The 24,409-nt window shown below is 41.9% G+C and overlaps 3 protein-coding genes across 3 annotated transcripts; all 3 read left to right on the top strand.

Annotated features, from left to right (window-relative positions):
- The first annotated feature begins 4,509 nt into the window (after positions 1-4,509).
- LOC4339131 (cytochrome P450 714D1-like) lies at positions 4,510-14,415 on the top strand. Its single transcript, NM_001420625.1, has 2 exons — positions 4,510-5,040; positions 12,917-14,415. The coding sequence occupies exons 1-2, from the start codon at positions 4,686-4,688 to the stop codon at positions 14,293-14,295; spliced, it is 1,734 nt and encodes a 577-aa protein (NP_001407554.1). The 5' UTR covers positions 4,510-4,685; the 3' UTR covers positions 14,296-14,415.
- A 758-nt stretch (positions 14,416-15,173) lies between these two features.
- On the top strand, positions 15,174-15,809 carry LOC107278337 (uncharacterized). The gene has a single exon (XM_015782438.2). It carries the CDS (start codon positions 15,174-15,176, stop codon positions 15,807-15,809), a length of 636 nt encoding a protein of 211 aa, XP_015637924.1.
- A 3,747-nt stretch (positions 15,810-19,556) lies between these two features.
- On the top strand, positions 19,557-23,601 carry LOC4339132 (uncharacterized). The gene is made up of 8 exons (XM_015784346.3): positions 19,557-19,905; positions 20,853-20,997; positions 21,069-21,219; positions 21,302-21,427; positions 21,506-21,586; positions 21,959-22,151; positions 22,243-22,513; positions 23,060-23,601. Exons 1-8 carry the CDS (start codon positions 19,714-19,716, stop codon positions 23,266-23,268), a joined length of 1,368 nt encoding a protein of 455 aa, XP_015639832.1. The 5' UTR covers positions 19,557-19,713; the 3' UTR covers positions 23,269-23,601.
- The last annotated feature ends 808 nt before the right edge of the window (positions 23,602-24,409 follow it).

Here is a 24,409-nt window from a genome sequence, read left to right on the forward strand (position 1 = left end):
TTAAGGGAGAGGGACTTAGGTGACTTTTTACTGAGTAGGTGGCGATTTTTATGATGCTTAATCTTTTTGGTATTTTTGCAGGCAAGAGATCCGCATGTAAAAATAGATTTTCGTAGGTAAATGATGATCTTGTCCATGGTTGTCATTTTTGTAGGCGTCCATTTAGCTTCCAGAGGGTTACCCACCTGGAAAATAAATACCATCCTCTGAAAAAATGGTTTTTCTGGTAGTGAATATATGGTATATTTTATTTTGTTAGGATAAGGCTTTGACTAATAATTGCTTCCCTAATACTTGTACAAAAAGTATAATCATACAAAAAGAAGATGAACCTAATAACATCAATTTTACTTCACAAAAATTTTATTGTAATAGAGTAATTATTGGTCAATATATTTTTTAAAACAAAATAAAATATATATATATCCTATATTTCAAAATAGATGGAGTACCTGATATACTGTTTTGCTCACCGAATAAAAACATGTACATAATATCACTACCACATAACACCTAAAAGTTGACAGTTGGGAAACCTCCTTAGGTGTCGGTCTTTCCAACCGGCACCATGTAAGCGGCACTGATAAGTGCGCCGACACCAAAGCCATTTTGAAAACCGGCACCTCTGAGAGGTTCGCGAGCCAAAAAAAATTGCTCAATGCACCGGCTTGAATCGAGCCGATGCATCGAGCTCATCCACCCCGCATCAATCAATCCCAAATTAAACAACATCACAGGAAACATTGAAAAACATTACAGAAATCTTTCACTAAAACATTACAGAAGAACATCTAAATAATTACAGAAGAACATCACAGGAGGGAGGGCGCCGCCGGGCCACCACCTCCTCCTGCCGCCAGGTAGCCACCGCCTCCCGCCGCTGGGCCGCCACCACCTCCCCTCCCATCGCCGGATCTGGCGGAGGGAAAGGCGTCGCCGCCGCCTCCCCTCTCGCTGCCGGATCTGGCGGAGGGGAAGGCGCCGCAATCGGGCCGCTGACGCCTCCGCCGGATCCAGCCTGCGGGAGTTGTCGGCGAGGGAGAAGAGAGGGGGAGGGGACAGGGAGGAGAGGGAGTGAGAGGGTGCGCCGTTGCTGATGCCTCAGGAAAGGAGGACGAGGAGGAAGGGAGGAGATGGGGACGACGGAGAGGGGAGGAGGAGACGGACGGTGGAGAGGGGAGGAGTCGAGGAGATGGCCGAGAGCAAGAGAGCCGAGCGGGGCTCGGTGGGAGAGAGAAGCGAAAGGGAAAGGATAAGATCGATGGTTGCCTTATCTCTTGCAGTGGACCCCACCAGCTCGGCTCGGCTGTTTAGCTGGCTCGGCTTGATTCATAGGTGCCCGTTTTTTTAAAGAAAACGACACCTATAATATATTAAATGTGCAGTGTCGGTTCTTATTTAGAATCGGTACCTATAATTGCTTAAAGGTGCCGGTTTTTCGCGATTTGGCTATAGGTGCCAGTTTTAGCACCGACACCTATTTTATGTTTTGTAGTAGTGTATGCATCTTATACATTAACTTATATCTGTTTTAAATTATATATAGTACTGGCCGGTTGGTGCGAAACGACCTGAGCCCCTGAACTATCACAGATGCACCCTGACCCAATTGATCATAAAACAAGCCACTCTCTTAAATATATAAAAAAGGATACTAGGAAATAAACAAAGCATTTCTGCTCATCACAATCAACTCTCGACGGCGGAACTCTAAAGAAAACAATTCTCTGATTGCTTGCCTCATTGACTGCACTAGCTCATATATGAGCACTTAAAAAATGCAACATTCATTCTAAAATAAGTTTATTTTTATACATCCCACGCATATCAATATAATATATTTTTATCAAATTCCAATACAACTATTTTTACTTTATTTACTCTTAATGTATTTATTCTTTTACTTTGGTAAACTCTAACATAATAATTACATTAAAAATAAGCTTATTTGAAATAAACATGAGAAACCTAAAAATAAACTTATCCTAGACCAGATGGAGTACCAGCGTTGATCTTTCTGCTTTACAAAATACTCCATGGGCCCCACACGCACCAGCCGAGAAGGGGAGGGGGGCAACGGCATACAGCAAGAATGTGGAATGAATGCGAGAAACCGCAATACCTACCGATTTGACACGCCACTTAATTAAGGAGAGCCGCATTAACTGAGACAGACTTTCCCTTTGCATTTGCCGCCGTGTTTAGTTCTAAAATATTTCTTCAAAATTCTAACTTCTTTATCATATCAAAAACTTTTCTACACACATAAACTTTTTAAATTTTTCATCATATCGTTTTAATTTTAACCAAACTTACAAATTTAACGTGCACTAAACACAGGCATTCGCATCCATCCATGCATGAAACCAGCCGCTCTGTTCCTGCATGAAACCAGCCGCTCTGTTCTGCTCTGTTCTGGTACTGTGTGCTCTGGGCCCACCTGGCTAGCCACCCCCTCTGCTGGCTGCCTAGGAACAACGGGAAAAGCTATCCCTTGTGTCTCCCTGTCTGTCGCCGGGGGCAGGCATGTGATCACGTACACGCATGCCCACCTGCCGGATCCATCAGTTTTTAGCTACCCACAGCCAGCTATATGCTCTCCCCTTTCCAGAATAAGTTTATTTTTACCTTTTCACCTATATGCTAAGATTAATTTATTTTTAAATAACCATTGCATATCAAAGTTTACAAAAGTAAGATATATATAAATTTATTGAAATTTGAGAAAGTAAAGATATCTTGATATTTTTATTTTATATTGATATGTGTGGGATAAGTGAAAAATAAATTTATTTTAGACGGAGAGAGTAGGTAGCCCTTCTCTCTCTTAGGCTGCCCTCTCTGGGTGATCACTGTTTTCTCCTTGCCTTTCCCTTTGTTACTGTTGCATATAAAAGATCATCAATGTTTAAAGAATTGGAGCTACTGTAGTCGGTTGATCCGGAAATCTAGAAATTACCATGTTACTTCAAGGACGAAGAAAATAAAGACATGTTCGACGATGGGTTTAAATTACAATGGTATTAGATTAGATCATTTTACCCGGAAGATACTCCCTTTGTCCTTAAATAATTTAGTCAAAAACATCTTATGTATGAAAGAGTTTAAAAAAACTATTATGTCCTTTATATATGGAAAGAAAACGAGGAAGATGAGGTTTTACTATTGGTGTACAATGACTAAAAATGAGACGGAAAATATATAGTAGTATTTTAGAGGTACACTAATATAGTACGCCAATAGTATTTTAGTCTAAGAATTTGCTCTAAAACTAAAAAGTTTTAGGTAAAAATTCTTATACTAAAACCACACTTTTTTTGTAATGGGTGGAGTATTAATTTGTTTGGAATGTGGGTGGTAAGTGGATAGCATGTTATGAAAGATATTCTAGATTAGTGTTGGTGAACATAAAGCTTTCCATGTATGGGTAAAAATGGGAAATTGAACATTGATTTCCATGTGTTGCCAAATATTTGTAAATTACTTTTTTTTTGTTTAAATCATCACTTAAAGAAAACTGAGAGTGATGTGGCGCATCTCCGGCCTTTCTGGCCTTGTAATATATATATAAAGATAGAAAACAAATTTGCCTGGAACAATAAGCCCTTGTGTGAAAGCAACTATGTTTGATGAAAACTAGAAAAATAAGCACATAGTATCTAACCTAACCTAGTGGTACTACTCTACGCGAGGTGATAGAGCTAGTACGTACCAGCTAGCTAGCCAATCACGATATACAATTATACATCCGTATGTAAATGATTCACAATTGGATTGGTTAAAATTTTAATGTTAATTTATATAATTTCAAAGTATTAAATATTAATTTTACGTACAAATAATGTGATTTTGGACTCGTGATGACTTTTTTATATTAATGATTAATTAATAATCAAGTGTCGAACACGTTTTGTTAAAAACTAAGCATATGACCAAACTACGGTTTCCAGTGTGTTCTTTTCTCCTTTATTAACTCTACTTTTTCATCATCCACCCACCCACAAGGACGTTTTTAGGAAAAAAAATTTACAAAAACTGTTTTAAAAATCATATTACTTTTTTAAAGTTCTTTTAGCTAATATTTATTTAATAATGTACTAATCTATCGCTCTATTTTACAGTATTTAGAAAAAGATTTCTCGACCATTCAAAAATACAGCCTAAATGATTCATCTTGGGCATGGTGTGAACATGTTCCACGATTAGTTTGAAACGTGTATGGAAAGATTGCTTTCCTAAATATCTATTCAACAAAATCAGCCAGATTAAACTGCACGAATTACGTACGCCCAATTAATTACATGCCAAATGAAGCAACTGCACGCCGGAGAGATGACATATATAGCACCATGTAAACCTGCCATATGCCACCCTCTTGCAGCCCAACCCAACCCAATAAGGATATAAAACCACTCGCGGTTTTGCACAGCTAGCGCGGCGCAGTGTGTAACCGTCCAGGGTGACACAATTGACTTATAAATCACGCTTTTAATTAATTAATTTTCTTCCTAAACATATCCGCTAATCCCCCATCCCAGGTGGAATATAAACCCCCGCAAGAGGGAGAAGAAGAAGAAGGGCGAGGTGAGCGAGGCGAGACTCGAGAGAGAGGAGAAGATCCAGAAATCGCAAGCTGCACGCTATAGCTAGGTAGCTATCTCCGGGGAAAGAGAGAGTAGGCTGCCATGGAGAGCTTCTTCGTCTTCTTCACGGCGGCGGCGTTGCCGGTGGTGGTGGCGGCGGCGGTGATCGCCGGGCTGTGCATTACGGCGGCGTGGCTGGCGAGGCCGCGGCGCGTGGCGGAGGTGTTCCGGAGGCAGGGGATCGACGGCCCGCCGCCGTCGTCGTTCCTGGCGGGGAACCTCCCGGAGATGAAGGCGAGGGTGGCCGCCGCGGCGTCGGCGGCGGCGCCAACGGCGGACGGGGAGGAGACCGCCTCCGCCGGCGGCGGCGGCGGTGGCCGGGACTTCGAGAAGGACGGGTTCGACGACTACTGCACCAGGATCTTCCCTTACTTCCACAAGTGGAGGAAAGCCTACGGTACGTGTACACAAGCCTCTCTCCTCTCTACTGCTCGATTTCACATCACTAGCTACATGCATGATGCTTGCTTGCTTTGCCTGTTAATTACTCCGCTCATGTGTGCTTAATTAGCTTAATTAATTCACACTCCGGTTAATCAAGTCATGCAAAACCCACAATTAATCAGCTATCAATTGAGATGAGTATATACCAGAATATATATACTTACAGTAAATTTAATAAAAAAATAAAAAAAAGAAAAGAAAAGCTCTCTCGATCTCTCTGTGACGATGATACAAGAAATTTGTGGTTGCCCTAGTAACAAGTTGACTAGAGTATAAAAGCTGCTAAAATGTCAAGAGCTCTCCATATAAAAAAGAACAGTGGGGGAGAATAATTAATACTGTCCCAAACAGCGAGAGGAAGAGAGGGGGCAAACGAGAAAAGAGAGAATAAACAAAATTAATGCAGGATGGAAACCGTGGTTGGGACGAACTACTCGGTTTGCTTCCAGTCAACCGTCCTGCATCATTAAGCTATGGATTAATAATTAATTAACTGCAGTATATAAATATATATACTCCCCCACATATATTAATCGGTCGTTGGTCCAATTAGACAACAGCAAAGCCATGCCTAGGTACCTGTCTAGGTAGGCTATGACTGTAGTACACTCGTACTACTCACTTAATAGCACATTAGTGCTCTTATTTTGCGAATTAATGAAACTTTAATCAATAATAACTATATATAACTATAATATATTTAGTATAATTTAACAATATATCTATTCAGCGTGCTATCGTTTCTTCAGCCTATCAATCAACTTAAAAAACTTAGTGTTAAATTGATTTTGGTGTTTTCTTATCGTAATTTTTCTTCAGTTTTGGATTGTTTTTTAAGTTGCTAACAATTTTAGTTAACAAAGCTATTTGGAAGGAGAGGAATAATGCATCCATGACAAAAGTATATGCTTCATAATAATTTTCATATACCAGATCTTGCCCCTGGTGGTGACGTGTTACCAAATACCGACTGGAATTAATTTCTTCTCTCTTTCTTTTTCTCTCTGCCGGTGCAATGAGGCGACATTTTTGAGTTATAACTGTGCGTATGAATGCATGTATTAATTGCTGTTTGCTGAGGTTAATAGGCTAGCAATACCGTTGTTTTGGGGGACCCCGCAGTTTGACCTAGTAGAGTTTATCATGGACGCAGACTGCCCCTACCTGTTCTTCTTCACGGACAGCATGATTAATTAGCTATACTAGTGGTAGTACTCGATGTCATTAATAATTGGTCTCTCCGTACGTGAATAATTATCGATTTTTGACTTTGACAAGTACTCCCTCCGTACTTGTTAAGGAAGTCGTTTTAGACAGCAACACGGTCTCCAAAACACAACTTTAACTTCTTATTTCTATAAAAATATTTATTGAAAAGTGATATATGTATACTTTTATGAAATATTTTTTAAGACAAATATATTCATATAATTTTTACATTTTAAAACTTAATGGAAAGTTACTTTTCCAAGATTTGACTCAAACATTGTTCTAAACGATTTCCTTTATGAGTACGGAAAAAGTATGTTTTTTCACTGTTCTTATGAAGTGTACATGGAAAGTGATCGAATAGCTCTGAGCAGTACTCTAGGTAGGGAATTACTTTTAGTTGCGTACAAATCTAACAATTAATTAATATGCCATTTTTAGTGAACATAATTGTATATTTTCTCCGTTTCACAATGTAAGACATTCTAGCATTTTCCACATGCATATTAATGTTAATATGTCTAGATTCATTAACATCAATATAAATATAAGAAATGCTAGAATGACTTACATTATAAAACGGAGGAAGTAATTTATGCTAGAATGACTTACATTATAAAACGGAGGAAGTAATTTAGTACATCACCTTCGTCGATTATTACGAAAACATCCATCATATCGATCGATATCTGTGTATTTGCTACTCCAGAAAAATATTTTCTGAGACCGACCCACAGATGCATATATATGCACATTATTGTGGCGGTTTTCCTTTCTTTTTAGATCAATCGGTGGCCTGACGGCCGGCCCAGCTTCGATTGAAATTAAGCTGAATAATTATTGTGGCCGTCATGTGCTAATCACCCATATAATTAGGCGTGGTTAGAACCTGACTAAGCTATTTAAGCCGGTCAGTTAGGCTTTCCCAAAACGGCCATCAGGCCATGCATGTTGCCATTAGCTGTCCGAGCACGCCGGCCAAAGCTCAACCCTCGTGATCACATCAACTCGATCTCCCCGATGCTTATCCCTTTTTGCAAGCAACCGGTATGTGGTGCTTAGATAATTAATGCAAGAATTAACAGTGTACCTCCTATCAATTTGCCGTTAGCTATGCATGTAATGGATTAGAAATTCTATATGCATGTTTTCGTCTAACAGAGTTTGATCAGCAGCAGTACTTAGCTAACTAATTATTCTGTAATTTATATAACTACTATAAGCTAGAGTTTAAGCAGAGTATGTAAGTATGATATTTTAACTAATTTAGTTCTTGTCATATGGCACTGTAGTTGAAACCATAAACCGATCAATTAATAGGACAAATATTCAACCTGGTTGCCTCACTGCATGCGTTGTTTTAGTTTGACAAATGCATGCATGTGTATGATATTTTATTTGCTTGGCCCTTAATAAGTATATTATGTTGAAGTCATGCATCTTGACACAGAAACTTGGAGCAAAAACTATATAATATATTTCAAGAACCAAAGGGCCTGAATACTAGTACTTGCCTACATCGATCACATGATGCTAGTGTCAATCTTATTTAAGGTTTTTATTTCTTCTTTAATGTCAAAATGGCTATTGTTTAACTATCTAAAAACACCAATAATTAGAAGACTCCCACTAGACCATCTCATGATGCATTGCACGTAGGATCGATATATATGGCAACATTAATTATTTTACTTGAACATCTAATCGCGTTCGCTATTATTCAACTTATGTTACATGTTCTCCCCTAATTTAAGCAAAGGCCGGTTTGACCAACGGGAAACAAATAATTAAATTGATCTTCCAGGCCCAGTACTTATATTAATTACCTAGTCATTAACTACATTTTCTCCATATTTAATTTGAATGCTTCGTTCTGAAATATTTAAAGGCCATTAACACTAACACGGCACACAAGAAATTAATTTAAATATTTAATTTGGCTAGCATGTATACATATATATGTTGATATGCATGGATATATATATATATATATATATATATATATATATATATATATGTATATATATATATATGTATATATATGTATATATGTATGTATATGTATATGTATATGTATATGTGTGTGTGTGTGTGTGTGTGTGACAATAGCTAACTTTAGATATGTTTTTTTTTCGATGATACATGGTCCCGGCCTCTGCATCACAAATGCACACATCCAACGAATATCGTACAAATAATAATAAAAAAAGTGATGGGACAAAACTCCCGACTCCTACATAAGACTTAGGACTAGTGAGCTAAGGGTGTGTTTAGTTCACCAAAATTGGAAATTTGATTGAAATTAGAATGATGTGACGGAAAAGTTGAAAGTTTGTGTGTGTAGGAAAGTTTTGATGTGATGGAAAATTTGGAAGTTTGAAGAAAAAGTTTAGAACTAAACTCGGCCTAACTGAAAACAAATCAATTGATATTTGTTTTCAGTTATGCCGAGTTTAGTTTGACAAAATTAAACGAAACCATACAATATATAATTACAAATCAATAATTAATTCCTAATGCTGCTTGATGCTACTAGCTTCTCTCCTACACAGTGCCATTGACTAGGTAATTGCTCCTAACCCTAGCTAGCTAAGCATGCAGCTCGATCGAATCGATCGAGCATGAAAGCAACAGGTCGATCGATAGATGGTAAGCCATGACGATCAATATGATCATATCATGCATGCATGACACTGTAGAGTGTGTACTACGTACTACCACCACTCCACCAACCATGCATGCATTCCTCCCCCCTCTCTCTTGCACCTTTTAAAGCTAGCTAGGACGTGTGGGGACTTCAATATATTTCTTGTGCATTGTCTCTCCTACAAGGATTCCACATGGAGATGTGCATATGCATGGGGTTACACCAATTAAAAGTGCAGCCCACACTCTATGGATTGAAGGTGCTAGCTAGATCTCTGTACTCTATCCGTCCCAAAATATAAGCATTTTTAGTTATAAATCCAGATAGATAGTTATCCAGATTCGTAGCTAAAAGTTATTATATTTTAGGATGGAGGTAATATAGTTTAGATGGTGGAAATTAAGTCTAGTAGCTATGGGGAAAAATGGCAAAAATAAAATTACAGTATGGGGTTGTACTGGAAAATTTTCATTTGAATATATCTCTTCACAAATATGTAAGCCTAAATTTAATCTAAATATATATGGGCACAAATGAATTAAAAAACATATTTTCTATGAACATATATAGCAGGAATAATATGCATTCCTCGATTTTATTCCCTTCAAGTGTTCATATAGTACGTTAAAAGTTTGGGTTAAAAATTTTAAATAATTTCTTTAGTTATTTTGAAATGGTATGAATGAAATAAGAGCGTATACCCTTAAGTCATAAAAGATCATCCAGATTGAATAAAAAAACAAAGTTAAGATAATTAAGTAGATGAATGTAAATGTGCATATACATATCTTGTCTTTCTGTTGACTAGTTGTCTGTTCAGAAATTATATGGCGGAAACCCTAACTGAGGTGAAAATTCATGTGTACCAAGACAAAAAAAGAAAGTTCTGAAATCACACAAACAATCTCATAAGTAGATAAGATGATAGTGAACAACCATGTAAAGATCTTTTCCAAATTTAACTTTCATTTGTCAGATATAAAATGACAAATTTTGAATCAGAAAATATTTTTTTTGTTTGAAATTTACCCTCGTTTCTTGATCTGAACAGTACCACTAGATACACCTAGCTACATGTATGGTCGATTGTGATAGGCTCACACACATGCTATAGCTTGATGGTTGTCATGGTGGTTGCCTAGTTGGCAAAAGTTCGATGTCCAGCTGTGCTACTATCATGATAATTGGCAGCAGCCTAGCTAGCTAGTTCAAGGGGACAATATTACACTGGCTTTAATAATTTCCTCGTCACCACCTTTTACCTCAAAAACATATTCTTGAAAAAATGAAGAATATGATCATTTCACCAAAAATCATGGACTGGCCATGATTAACCAACTCATTTTGGATGGTTTTGTTGGATTCCTCAAACCAGACACATCATTCTCTGTGTCGAGAATGGAGATGACGTGACTAGCTTTTATGACTTTAGAAACATACTCCCTCCGTCTCAAAAAATAAACTTTAGGTTTCTGTGTCCAATGTTTGATCGTATATCTTATTTGAAAAAAATATGAAAAAAATTAAAAAGACAAATCACGCATAAAGTATTAATCATATTTTATCATCTAACAATAATTCTTTTCGTGCTTGTGATTGTGAGTATTGGAATTCTTTTAATATATGCTGAATATACTAATGAGCATAAAGTATAACAGACTAATCAAGTATGTGAGTTATTCAATCCTTGGCAATTTCCAATACAAATACAGACACACTATGTATGGAACTTTTTTATATATAGTCTATTAAACAATATATCTTTGAGCCGTCTGAAACCAAATTATATGATATTTTTTTAGTTAATCATACCAAGATCATTAATTGAGTAGGAATATAAGACTTCAAGGGGGAATCAACAATATTAATTGTTTCTGAGAACAATTATTCAAAGCAATTCATAATAAAAGCATATTTATTTTAGGAGTGGGTACACACACTATCTAGCTTGTACCATATATAAGTCAATGACCACGATATATGGCTAGCCACCTCCCTCCATCATGAAATAAATTAACCTCATACGAATTTAGATATAGAATATGTCCAGATTTATTGATTAAATCCTAGATTGATTTATTTTAGGACGAAGAGATTACCTGCCTGCCTGCACTAACCATCTGCGACGCCGACGTGTCATCCATCGGTCGACAAAACGTACGCAGGCCAACACATGCATACGTACACACAATTGCCCATTTGCACCCCGCTCCCCATGTCCACGTCAGACGGCGACACGTACACATTAACACATGTACACGTCGTTTTCACGTACGAGCTAAGCAAATCCAACGTACAGAAAATAGTTAATTTACCCGGTTGCCAACTGGGACACGTACGCCGGCCACGTCACAGGTCTACGTGGCGCGGTGTGGGCCGGGCTAGGAGGGTTAAAAGCCCACGCTTGTGTGCTTTGGTCAACTCGTGCACTTATTACTCTGAAGAGTTATTAGCCGGTTCGATGTGTCGCGATTACTGTTGTAATTAAGTCTGTCTCTGTGGCGATATGTACGTTGACGATGATTAAGGTGGTGTTTGGATCTAGAGACTTAACTTTAGTCTCTGTATTTAGACACTAATTTAAAGTATTAAATATAGACTAATTACAAAACTAATTACATAAATAAAAACTTATTTGCGAGATAATTTTTTTTAAGCCTAATTAATCCATAATTAGAAAATATTTAATGTAGCATCACATAGGATAATCATGGGTTAATTAGGCTCAATAGAATCGTCTCGCGAATTAGTCTAAGATTATGGATAGTTTTTATTAATAGTCTACGTTTAATATATATAATTAGTGTCCAAACATCCGATAAGATAGAGACTTAAAAGTTTTAGGTGGTGTTTAGATCTAGGGACTTAACTTTAGTCCCTATATTTAGACACTAATTTAGAGTATTAAATATAGACTACTTACAAAACTAATTACATAAATAAAAGCTAATTCGCGAGATAATTTTTTTAAGCCTAATTAATATATAATTAGAGAATGTTTACTGTAGCATCACATATGCTAATCATGGATTAATTAGGCTCAATAGATTCGTCTCGCGAATTAGTTCAAGATTATGGATGGGTTTTATTAATAATCTACGTTTAATATTTATAATTAGTGTCCAAACATCCGATATGATAGGGACTTAAAAGTTTTAATCTCATCTAAATATGGTTTTAGTCTCATCTAAACAGGGTCTAATAGCAGAAAGTTACGTGAGATTCGTATACTCGTACGTACGTATTTGCATCGGAATTTTCAAAATCCTAGACTCTTTCTAGTACTGGTGGTACAGTTTGGCAAATCTGGTTTTTTGGATGGTTTCAGCATGTTTAATTTGCAGTGTGGAATTGTTGAGATGCTAGAGATTTTTTGCAGAACTTATGTGAAATTTAATTAGGCGTTTCAACTGTGGCTAAACGTGAAGATATAGCGCGCTAGAGACGTGTGTGTTGGCAGTGTTGCTTTGCAATTTGCATAGGCTCGTGGTGTTTGGTTCAGAAATTTATTTAAGGATCCGGTTGTTTTTTTTTTCATTTTCCTTGGTCAATGTTGTAAAGAATCCGTAGAATCTTGGCAAGAAGATTCTCCCAAACCTCCAGGAAAGAGGAGAAGATTCTCCGGAATCAGTGGAAGTAGTGCAGTAGCTATTGACTGGGATTTTTGTAAGCCCGGTCAATAGGTTCCCCTGTACCCTTGGAGAGACCCTGCAAGTGCACACAGATCACGTATATATCCACATGCCTATATGTGCATAGATCACATAGGCACGCATCAAAAGCTTTTTAATCCTAGCTAGCTTACTTTAATCTTTGATTATTTTCAATAGAAATTTAATGACGTTTAACTTGATTCATCATTCGGCGACGTCTCTTGAACATGTTAAAGGCTGGGCCGAGGCCCACCAAAAACGGAGGCCCATGAGCAAATTTCAAATTCTGACTCGCGCGCGGTGGCGGCAAAATTTTGCAGGCGAGACGTACCTGTACTGGCTGCGGCGGCGGCCGGCGCTGTACGTGACGGACCCGGAGCTCATCGGCGAGATCGGGCGGTGCGTGTCGCTCGACATGGGCAAGCCCAAGTACCTCCAGAAAGGCCAGGAGCCACTCTTCGGCGGCGGCGTCCTCAAGGCCAACGGCGCGTGCTGGGCGCGCCAGCGCAAGGTCATCGCGCCGGAGTTCTACATGGCCCGTGTCAGGGCCATGGTCCAGCTCATGGTCGACGCCGCGCAGCCGCTGATCGCCTCCTGGGAATCCAGGATCGACGCCGCTGGAGGCGCGGCGGCGGCGGAGGTCGTCGTCGACGGCGACCTCCGGAGCTTCTCCTTCGATGTGATATCGCGGGCTTGCTTTGGGAGTGATTACTCGAGGGGGAGGGAGATCTTCCTCCGCCTCCGTGAGCTGTCCGGGCTCATGTCGGAGACCAGCGTCATCTTCAGCATCCCTTCGCTGAGGCACCTGCCGACGGGGAAGAACCGGAGGATCTGGAGGCTCACGGGGGAGATCCGGTCGCTGATCATGGAGCTCGTCAGGGAGCGGAGGTGCGCGGCGAGGGCGGCGAGGGAGCACGGCGGGAAGGCGGCGCCGCCGTCGCCGCCGGAGCGCGACTTCCTCGGCTCCATCATCGAGAACAGCGGCGGGCAGCCGCGGCCGGACGACTTCGTGGTGGACAACTGCAAGAACATCTACTTCGCCGGGCACGAGACGAGCGCGGTCACCGCGACGTGGTGCCTCATGCTGCTCGCCGCGCACCCGGAGTGGCAGGACCGCGCCCGCGCCGAGGTGCTCGAGGTCTGCGGCGGCGACGGCGCCGCCGCCCCCGCCGCGCCGGACTTCGACATGGTGTCCCGGATGCGGACGGTGGGGATGGTGGTGCAGGAAACGCTGCGGCTGTTCCCGCCGTCGTCGTTCGTGGTGCGGGAGACGTTCCGGGACATGCAGTTGGGTAGGCTGCTGGCGCCCAAGGGCACCTACCTGTTCGTCCCGGTGTCCACCATGCACCACGACGTCGCCGCCTGGGGCCCGACGGCGAGGCTGTTCGACCCGTCCCGCTTCCGCGACGGCGTGGCGGCGGCGTGCAAGCACCCGCAGGCGTCGTTCATGCCGTTCGGCCTCGGCGCCCGCACCTGCCTCGGCCAGAACCTCGCGCTCGTCGAGGTCAAGACGCTCGTCGCCGTCGTCCTCGCCCGGTTCGAGTTCACGCTCTCGCCGGAGTACAGGCACTCGCCGGCGTTCCGGCTCATCATCGAGCCGGAGTTCGGCCTCCGCCTCCGCATCCGCCGCGCCGGCGGTCAGGACGCCACGTCACAAGTTGACACATCTACTGCACCCGTGCATAGTTCTCATAATTAATTGGCTTCTGTAAACAGCTAGTAAGTCGTGAACTGAAAAAAATACATCACACATACAGAGACAACAGAGGATTACCATTTTACCAGCATACATCCATGGCATACCAAAACAATTTACTATACATTATAATTAACATGATGCTATACACAGTATAAAAGGACATGCATTTTTCTGCGATTAATGGATTAAGCCGATTAACTGTTTGTCAAGTGATTACAGTGTTTAATTCAGAATCTAGTAATTAATTTGTTGAATTTAGATAGTCTGTAGCCTGTTCCTCTCTGAAAGCAACAGAGCAGAGCAAAAGGCAAAATCAAGTTTCAGAAGCACATGGAAAAGTATGATTTCTTTGGCAAAATTGTTGTGCCATTCTCTTATGCTATAGGCCTGTGGTTGAGTGAGCGGCCGTTTGATTGGGACGCCGACGAACAGGTGTCTTTTCGTTTCTGCTTTCTAATTTCTGGCACTAATAAAAACATGTTGGTTGCTGAGTTAAAATCACCAAAGTGGAGTGGAGATCGCGATGTTATCCTGTAGACTTGTTGTATCTGGTCTAATGGTCTCTGTAAGCAAAACGATCAGAAGTACTGAATTAGTTCAATTTTTTGATAGACCTGGTATGGTCTTTTAAATTCAACTTTTGAAAGTACAGTGAAATACAAATCTAGTGATGCCATATTGTGGGCTTGTGTAGTATAAATTGTGAATCAAGCCTACGGAATTTTTTGCTGAAATACAGTACGTGCCTGTCTTATAAGAAAAACCTGAACCGAGAAGCCATTAGCGTTGTCACATACGACGCCACGCTCGGTGACTCGGTGAGCCAGCGTGTGCACCATCAGCTCGCCAGCAGCGCGCGCCAAGAAAGACCAGCAGCCATGTCGGGGTCCGGCGACGCCGCGCCGGCGCGGCACAACGCGGGTCACGGTCGGCGACGACGGCGCGTCCTCGTCTGGGCCAGCTTCGCCGCGCTGGTCCTGCTGCTCGTCGCCGCGGCGGCCGCCATCGCCGCGCTCGCCGTGCTCCGGCCGCGGGACCCGACCACGGAGCTCCTGTCCGTGAACGCCACGGGCGCCACCCCGCGCGTCGCCGCGCTGCCGGCCGTCTCCGTCCAGCTCAACGTCACCTTCCTCCTCGTCGTCCGCGTGCGCAACCCGAACCGGGCGGAGTTCCGCCACGGCGCCGCCACGACGGCGCTCCTGTACCGCGGCGCCGAGGTGGGCGCCGCCGGCGTGCCCGCGGGGACGGTGCCGAGCCGCGGCGCGGCGACGCTGAGGCTGAACATGACGGTGCGGGCGGACAGGGTGGTGGCGGCGGCCGGGGTGGGCGGCCTCCTCGCGGACGTGCTCGCCGGCGAGATGGAGTTCGAGGCGAGGACGGAGGTGCGCGGGCGGGTGAAGCTGCTCGGGCTCGTCCGGCGGAGCGCCGTGGCGAGGTCGCTGTGCCGCGTCGTGATCGGCGTCGCCGACGTGAAGGTCCGGCGCCAGGAGTGCCACAACGAGTCCAAGCTGTGACTGGCTCTGATACGTATTATACGTATGTACGCTGTCTTTGTATTTGTACATGTATACGTGTGCTGAAGACAGTCGATTTGTACGTACTCTGATATATGTGCACGAATTTGTCGTGGCAATAAATGTTTAGGCTATTCATAAGCTGTTTCTTTGGTAGACTGTATATGTATATTGTTAAAAGTTACTGCAGCCTCATTGTCATTGTTGTGTTTCCAAAATTTTGGAGAAATCAACAATATGGTTATTCAATTTACATTTGCAACCCCTAAATATATTATTCAAGTAGATAAAGTGGTCGCACTGTGTGTTTTTCTTCCATTTTTTCAAAGAGATAATTAAACTTGGTCTGTGGTGCACATTGCAGAAAGCTACTGTGAAACGGATGGACTATTGAACTACTCTCGTTGTCATTGGTTGGCCTAATGTTAGATTACATTTTTCTACCTGAATATATGTTTTGAGTAATTCATGTGTGTTTTATTTCCCGTGGCATTACATATATGCTGTAACATTCCGAGTTGTATTTTTCTTTTTTTATTTTTATAATATTCCTACGTTTCAAAGGAGAGTCTGTGAAACAAAAAGGTAGATTAGAACAACATATAGCTCTCAAACTAGTGAGAAATTTTTGCTCTTAATGCAACAGAGGCACAACAAGGAGAAAATATTCAACAAACACGTCTAGGTTGCTCCTACGGCAACAAATTTGAGAACCGTAGGAAGTCAAAGATTCAACCTTTTGCTGTGACAATGTAAGAACCACAAAACTATTTGTTGTCATGTATTACAAATTAACAAAAATAGGGTGAAATTACACGAGCGTGCTGGAACTTTGAGATGAAAATATGAGCACATATAGATTTAATTCATTCTGTAAATAAATCATAACATTTAACGTATAAACTAGCAAAATCACATCATACAATTCAAACATGTAAATAATGAATAGATCAAATAAACGAAACACGGTGAACACGTACCAAGGGTTCTGGTTCTATTGTAAACTGGGTTGACAAGGAGCGGCACGCGCCGCAGGAACAACTCTGTGGTGTCAGATGTTGTCGTCGGCATGCAACCCTTGAGCATAGAGGTGCAGGACATCGAAGGCAAAGGTTCCGGAGACCTGCTCTCCGGATCGTCGGCGCACGCCGGTGAGTGGGACGGAGTAGACTACAAGCGACGGCCGGTGCACGCCGATGAGCGAGGTGCGTGATTTTGATTTCACGTGTGTTGCGAGGAGGCACCTGCATTACCTCCCCCTAGAGTAACCGTGCACAATGAGTGGGCACGTGATATTGATTTCACATGTATTGCGAGGAAGTGCTAGCACGATCTCCACTTTGTAGAATCAAGGAGTTGATTTAGATTTTGTTATGAAAATATTGATGGTTTGCTAATGTTAATTTGGAGATTTTATAAGATGGTTGATTTTGTGAAGTGTGCAGTTTTGGTTGACCTTGGCGGTCAGACCGGCTGAGTGCCGCCGGTCAGACCGTAGGTGTTGCGGCGGTCAAACCGGCCGGCCCGACGGTATGACCGGCAGGATCCTGATCGATGTCGGTTTCGGGTTGTTTTGTTGGATTTGGATATTTCCTTCGGGGATTTGGCTTCTAGATAGTTTCTATGCGTATGGATACTGTTGCTATACTAATGTGAGTCAAGTTGGGACAAATTTGGGCTCGGAATATGGCTTCTTGGTTGTTGCATGTGCAGGTGATAGATCGGAGTCAACTTGGGAGAAGTTGATGTCTAGGGATCATGAGATCATGCGGGATACTAAAGGCTAGAGGACAATGCACGTGGTGATGAAGAAATTCATATGGTATACAATAGGGATTTGTGTACGTATGGAAAGAGGAGTCGAATTTGGAAGGGAGTCCGAATTCGGGAAGTTTGATTGAGATAAGGAAAGAGATAAGATATTTACTTACAAGAGAGGGTTTCATACATGGTTAGGAGTCCTAAGTTGTGTTAGATTCATGGGCTTTGCACAACCTACTTCATGTATAAATAGAGAGGGAGGGTGAGACATCCCGGTATCGAGTTTAGAGAGACTAGAGTTGAGAGAAAGTTAGGGTTTCGAGTTTAGTTCGAGATTTTGGTGAGGAGTGATGTTGGTGCACTTTGTAAACACTAGTTGATGCAATAAAGTCGAAAAGTTTCAATCTACATATTCGAGTTTGTCATCTACCGGTGTTTTTGGGTCCCGACGGTCTAACCGCAAGTGTGCGCGCGGTCTGACCGGTGGGATAGCGGCGGTCTGACCGCAGGTGATCGGGCGGTCTGACTGGCGAGGCTTCGGCGGTTCGACCGGCGACGACAGGACTTCATCGTCGTCTTCGTTCGAGGGTAATCTTTAATTCCGCAAAAGATTTTTGGGTTTTTGGTTTTCCCTATCATTCACCCCTCTTTGGTAGGTTTGTTTGGACTTGTGCGATCCTACACACTTTGCAGAACTGAACTGGATAAGTCACACGTAACTTAACTAGACTCCATGACATATACGCACCGCCTGCCTAGCTAGGCGAGACGAGCGTACGCATATTCCTCTAGTTCTCTCCACTACACGTCTCGAGTGGTTAGGAGAGTATTCTCCCCTTAAGGAAATCCCTCCCTCTCTCTTAAAATAGGAAAGATGGTACTAAACGTGCTCATACATGTCATCCCACCATATGGTGAGCTTTTGTTATTTTTTTAAAGAATTAATCTTCAAATGTGCTAAGACCTATCTATTAATTCTAACACTTTGTACCGATGCACAAATATAACACTTGTATGCTAGAGCTTGTTCTATGCATAAGCAGAACATCACTGCTAGTTATAAATTAATTTTTTTTGAACGAATCGACGAGCGCCAATTTCATTGAATAGAGAAGTCGAACTTTACAAAAACAAGGTATTATTTTCTTGTTTTTGTCAATGCTGTACCGACGCTGTGGCAATCATTCGTCATACAGTAGTTGGCCAAATTTCGCTATACCACAACGTGCACAATTGATACATTTCCGCACAAAACACCTACGGTCAGCGCACATGATTAAAACATCTATGATTAGTTCGTCGATTATCGCATCATTCGCTTCATTGCGCATGAATTGGACCATGAGCCTCACAAAAGTTTCTCAAATTAGCTTTCTTTTTAGAGCTAATTAACATGGCTAGGCGTGTGGTAGTGGTACACGATCAGGCACGTTTCTAAAATTTCGTTACCTTTTTATACGGCAGCAAAGAGGAGAAACCAGGCGCTGCATTTCAAATTTCGAATTCCCAAACCTATCCATTCCAAAAGGGGCAAACACTCCGCAGTCCAAAGTCCAAACCACAGCGCTACTTCCAAATTCAGCTCCAGCTCACCACGCTGGAGAAAAAGGTAAAAAAGAAAAAGAAAAATGCCCAGCAAGTTTCCCATCGAAGCCTTACCCCTAACATCCCCTACTTTACTCACTGACACGTGGGCCCAAGAAATTCTGGGCCCAGACGTCAGTGACAACTCGGAGGGAGGAGCCTGGTCCCGCTTGGTTCGGACACGACCCCGAAAATATTCAAACCAGCAGTAGCCCAACGTTTCGATCCCGCCCCGCGCCTCCCGCCGCCTCCCTCACTGACGGGTGGGCCCCACATGTCAGGGGTCGCCTCCGCCGCGCCTCATCTTTAACACCTGTCTATTTCCTGCACGAGGCAATCTCATCTCCCTCCTCCCCCCCCCCCTCATTTTCTCTCTCCTCTTTCTCTCTCTCTCTTCCTCCCAATCTGCGAAGCGAGAGAGAGAGAGAGAGAGCTCGAGGCGAGCTCTCCCCGCCCTTCTCCCAAACCCTAATCCTTCCGCCGCGCGGAGGAGAGCCGCGTCTCGGGCGCGCGCGTGGAGGCGTGAAGCGATCTGTATTGGTGGAGGGGAGGGGAGGGGATGGAGGCGCGGCGGATCTCGGCGAGCCCGCGGCCGTGCAGCGGGAGGAGGGTGGTGGCGAGGAAGAGGCCGAGGCACGAGGCGGCGGTGAACAGCGTGCGGAAGCTGCAGCGGCGGGAGATCAGCTCCTGCCGCGACCGGGCCTTCTCCATGAGCGCCGCGCAGGAGCGCTTCCGCAACATACAGCTCCAGGTTCGCCCGCACGCGTCCTTGCCCTTGCCCTACCGTTTCTAGCTTCGTTTCGATTTTTTTCTTTTTTGTTCGCGTGCTCCTGCGGCGAGGTAGTTTTTTCGTTCGCCGTGTGTGGGGAATTTGTGGCTCTGGGAGAGCGTGCTTGGCTTCGTTTTAGCCGATTTGTGGTCGGGATGGGTTGCCACGATTGACTAATTACTTCGCATGGGGACCTGAGATCTGTTCAGGTTGGGCCATCTGTTGGTGGTAACTGGAATTGGAGTGGGTTCATGGATGCTGTGCTGTGCTGATTTTGCAATTATCTAAAAAAATGCTGATTTTGCCAGATTGTGATGAGAAGGCTGCGTATTTCGTTAAGTAGGTTAGGGACCACTGCTGATTCGTGGAAGTCATGTGCAGCCGCCATCTGCATGGCAAATTCCTGTATCGCTCCGTGCAGCTGCTTGTCTGGCTTAACTACAACAAACTTTATAATTTTAGGGTTTCGTTTTCGTATGGTATCATGTTGGCATATTATTTATTGCATTGTCAGAATTAACGAAGTGTGGATTAACTGTCAGATTGCAGGATTGGTGTAATTGTACATAGAGAATGACTCTATCTGCTGTCTTTGCCCTTTGCAGCAAGTATTTTTTTAGATGTTAAAATTTAGTACTTGCCTCGGGTATCGTTGTCTTGGTTACTTGTTGTTCATGACTTCTGTCACTTTGCTGCTCAGATAACGATCTTAGTGGCTTTGATCCTCCATTGAAAAAACAATGTGGGACCCTGCTTGGACTAATTCATGCTTATAATGGCCCACAGTCACCTTATGAAAACTGTCAAGCTTGCACCTTTGGCCTGCTTCCATTGTTTATGTTGTAGTGGTTTTACCTCACGGCTGTTTTAGTAGTTTCTCTTGACTTTTTATCTGTATTTTTAATCATGCACTTTACTGTCACTTTCAGGAGGAGTTTGACACCCATGATCCTAAGGAAAACAGCTTGCTACTACCTTACTTGAGGAAAAGGTCAAAAATTATTGAGATAGTTGCAGCACGCGACATAGTTTTTGCTTTATCACAGTCCGGAGTGTGCGCTGCTTTTAGTAGAGGTATGTTTGTGTCATTGTGGTGCACTTCTGCTTCCTATGATCATACTAAGAACAGCTTCATGTATTATCAGAGACAAATAGGAGAATATGCTTTCTGAATGGAAGTCCAGATGAAGTTATCCGCAGTTTATTCTACAACAAGAATAATGAGTCACTCATTACAGTATCAGTGTATGGTTCTGAAAATTTCAGTGCCTTGCGATGCAGGACAACTCGGATAGAGTAAGCTTTGTGTTCTATGAGTTTCCGTTGTTGTGAATTCCATGCTATGCCATCTGCTTAAGATACTGGCAACTCTTTCAAGGTATATACGCCGAGCAAAACCAGATGCTGGTTTCCCTCTTTTTGAGAGTGAGTCCTTGAAATGGCCTGGATTCGTGGAATTTGATGATGTCAATGGGAAGGTTTTAACTTATTCTGCTCAAGACAGGTACACACTAACTTCTGTAATGATTATAAAGTATGTTTATTCTGAAACTGTACTGATGCCATTGCATTCTGCAAACAGTACTTACAAGGTGTTTGACTTGAAAAACTACACTCTGCTGTATTCTATATCAGATAAGAATGTTCAAGAAATAAAGATAAGGTACCCCCTCTCTGACCCACCTTTTTTTTTCTTCTGTTCCCATTTCTTGCAGATACCCTAACTAAGAAGTTTTTTGGATGCACCTTATTACTTTGAATTCAACAGGCTGTTCATCATTTGAATTCACCTCATCTTAGTAGAACTAACAATAAACTCAACAAGCATGCTTTAGATTGACTGAACTTGTAAGACCAGAATGCACTATAGTGCACATATAAATGGAGAGAGTGATATCATAACTGTGGTGTTGCCATGCAGTTTAACAGAACTGTTCTTTTTTCTATAGACTCTTAGCTTATATTATATTTTTTTAATTATTAATGGCAACATGATGTGGCTTTATATGTATAATCCTGTGTTAATTTGTGGCAGTCCTGGTATAATGCTATTGATTTACACAAGAACAAGCAGCTCTGTTCCTCTGAAGATTCTTTCCATTGAGGATGGTACCGTTTTGAAGTCCTTCAACCACCTCCTCCATCGGAATAAGAAGGTTGATTTCATTGAACAGTTCAATGAAAAGCTCCTGGTCAAGCAGGAAGGAGAGAATCTTCAAATACTTGATGTAATTTTTCCCCTAATGCCACAATTGTCATTTACAATCAAGAGAAACAAATTACTTTTATTGTTTAGGTTTTTAACACTCGGTATTGTAGGTACGGAACTTCCAATTAACAGAAGTGAGCAGGACCGAGTTCATGACTCCATCGGCCTTTATCTTTCTCTATGAGTTGCAACTGTTCCTGACTTTCCGGAATCGATCTGTAGCAGTTTGGAATTTCCGAGGTGAACTAGTTACATCATTTGAGGACCACCTGTTGTGGCACCCAGACTGCAATACCAATAACATATACATAACAAGTGACCAAGATCTAATTATTTCTTACTGCAAAGCTGATTCCAACGATTCATCTTCAGAAGAAAATGGTACGATTTTTTTGGTGTTTTTTTTTGGCATATTTGTATATATTTTACTCATCATACAATTGAAATCACTGCTTGCTGTATTTTACTATTTATCTTATGTTTTCCTCTCAGACATCTTTGTTTGTTTATGTGCCCATCCTCTTGCCACATCGAACTATTTTAATTAGACCTTTGCATGATATCATGCTTTGCTGTGACCAAATATACGGAAGTCTGTTGTTTTGCTCACTTTGGTAGTGTGCTTCTTGTTGGTGCTGATATTTACGATTAGATGTACTACAACTTTTGTTTTGCTTCATCTCGTTTTCTTGTATTTTTTGTCAAACTGCACAATACAAGAGAATCCTTGGACCTTCTGATCTCTGAATGAGTTTGAGAAGGCCTTAGGATCTTTCTAATGTTCGACCAAATAACTAGATAGCATTAACTTATATAAGTTTGTTCATAGCCTTTTTCCACTTCTGTAAAGAAGCACCACGTAACTAAACATGCAAACATTGCTTCCGTAATCTAATTGGGACACTTTCTCTGTCTACTCCAATGCAGCTGGCTCAATAAACATCAGCAACATACTGACTGGGAAATGCTTGGCCAAAATTAAGGCCAGCGATTTGTGCAAGCAGAAGAAAGCCTGGAAGTTCCAGAGTACAGCCTTGGAGGCCCTCGAGGACATCACAGCGCTGTACTATGACGAAGAGCGTGACGAGATCTACACTGGAAACCGGCAAGGCCTCGTTCATGTGTGGTCGAATTGACCGTGAATACTGCTTTTTGCCAACAAGGTGTTGGTCATCTGTAATTGAATTGATTTAACGACTGCCTCAGGTGGTGCCGGCCACGAAGAGGTCTGTGTTGAGGTGATTCATATTTATTTCGGCGAATACTGGTCTCCTACCATTCTAAGCCCCCCACATTTGTTGTAGAATTAACAATTGTTGTTAGTTTCACATAGACTGTAGCATTGGGGAGATGTTGATGATACCTTTCGGCTTAGTTTCATGTCAGTTCTTAAACCTGTACGGCTGTAATGTACCTTCATGGTAGCCTCTATGCTATCTGATGAAATAGTGATATCTCTTTCTGCTGAACAGGTGCCTGGAGAAAGCTGTGAAATCTCATTCTATTTTCCGTTAAGTTATTTTCCAGTTCTGGTGGTCACTTCCAGTTGTGTTTTTACTGTACAATTAGGGCTCTGTTGGGAGGCAACATATCCTATGCACACAGGCCCTCACGTATACACACGTGCACATCAACTAAAAAATGTCACCAAAAAATCTAGAAAAAATCATACATATACTTTCAATTGTATTACACCTAGGGTTAAAATCTTAATGTCAAATTCATTATATTTTAGCCGTAACAAAAAAAAAACAAAAAATCTGACAGTTTTAAGGTTACAATTTTGTCAGCATTTTATCTTTTTTGTTATTCTCTATGTACAATAAATTTGAAGATGCGACTTTGCATGTAGATGTAATACTATTGAAAGTACATGTATGAATTTTACTAGAATTTTTTGTGATAATTTTTAGTTGGTATACACGGTGTGTATACGTGAGGGCCTGTGTGCATAGGATACGCTCCCCTGTTGGGACGACTATTTTAAGGGATTTTTTCAATAGGAATTAGTCCAATTCATACCAAAATCCTTAAAAAAAAAATCCTCTATTCTGAAGGCCTTAAGGACCTATTCGTTTTGGAGAAATTTCAGAGGATTTGGATTTTTAAGAATTAATTCCTATCATTGCCATTTGGTTTATAGGAATGTAGACATAGGAAAATCAAGGAATTCTTCCTTTCCTACAAGTTGTAGAGAGAAAACATAAGAAATTTTTCGTCTTCTTAAATCTCTTGGAAAATTCCTGTGGATTGAAGTGTGCGTATATTTCTATTTCT

The sequence above is a fragment of the Oryza sativa genome, chromosome 5, assembly GCF_034140825.1.
Source record: "Oryza sativa Japonica Group chromosome 5, ASM3414082v1".
Classification (NCBI taxonomy): domain Eukaryota; kingdom Viridiplantae; phylum Streptophyta; class Magnoliopsida; order Poales; family Poaceae; genus Oryza; species Oryza sativa.

What these genes read in the sequence shown, in the direction of transcription:
- LOC4339131 (NM_001420625.1), top strand. Translation starts at nt 4,686, where the DNA reads ATGGAGAGCTTCTTCGTCTTCTTCACGGCGGCGGCGTTGCCGGTGGTG. An exon ending in CAAGTGGAGGAAAGCCTACG is followed by an intron (nt 5,041 to 12,916) that starts GTACGTGTACAC and finishes AAAATTTTGCAG; the next exon opens with GCGAGACGTACCTGTACTGG.
- LOC107278337 (XM_015782438.2), top strand. Translation starts at nt 15,174, where the DNA reads ATGTCGGGGTCCGGCGACGCCGCGCCGGCGCGGCACAACGCGGGTCAC.
- LOC4339132 (XM_015784346.3), top strand. Translation starts at nt 19,714, where the DNA reads ATGGAGGCGCGGCGGATCTCGGCGAGCCCGCGGCCGTGCAGCGGGAGG. An exon ending in TGCAGGACAACTCGGATAGA is followed by an intron (nt 21,220 to 21,301) that starts GTAAGCTTTGTG and finishes AACTCTTTCAAG; the next exon opens with GTATATACGCCGAGCAAAAC. An exon ending in TTCATCTTCAGAAGAAAATG is followed by an intron (nt 22,514 to 23,059) that starts GTACGATTTTTT and finishes ACTCCAATGCAG; the next exon opens with CTGGCTCAATAAACATCAGC.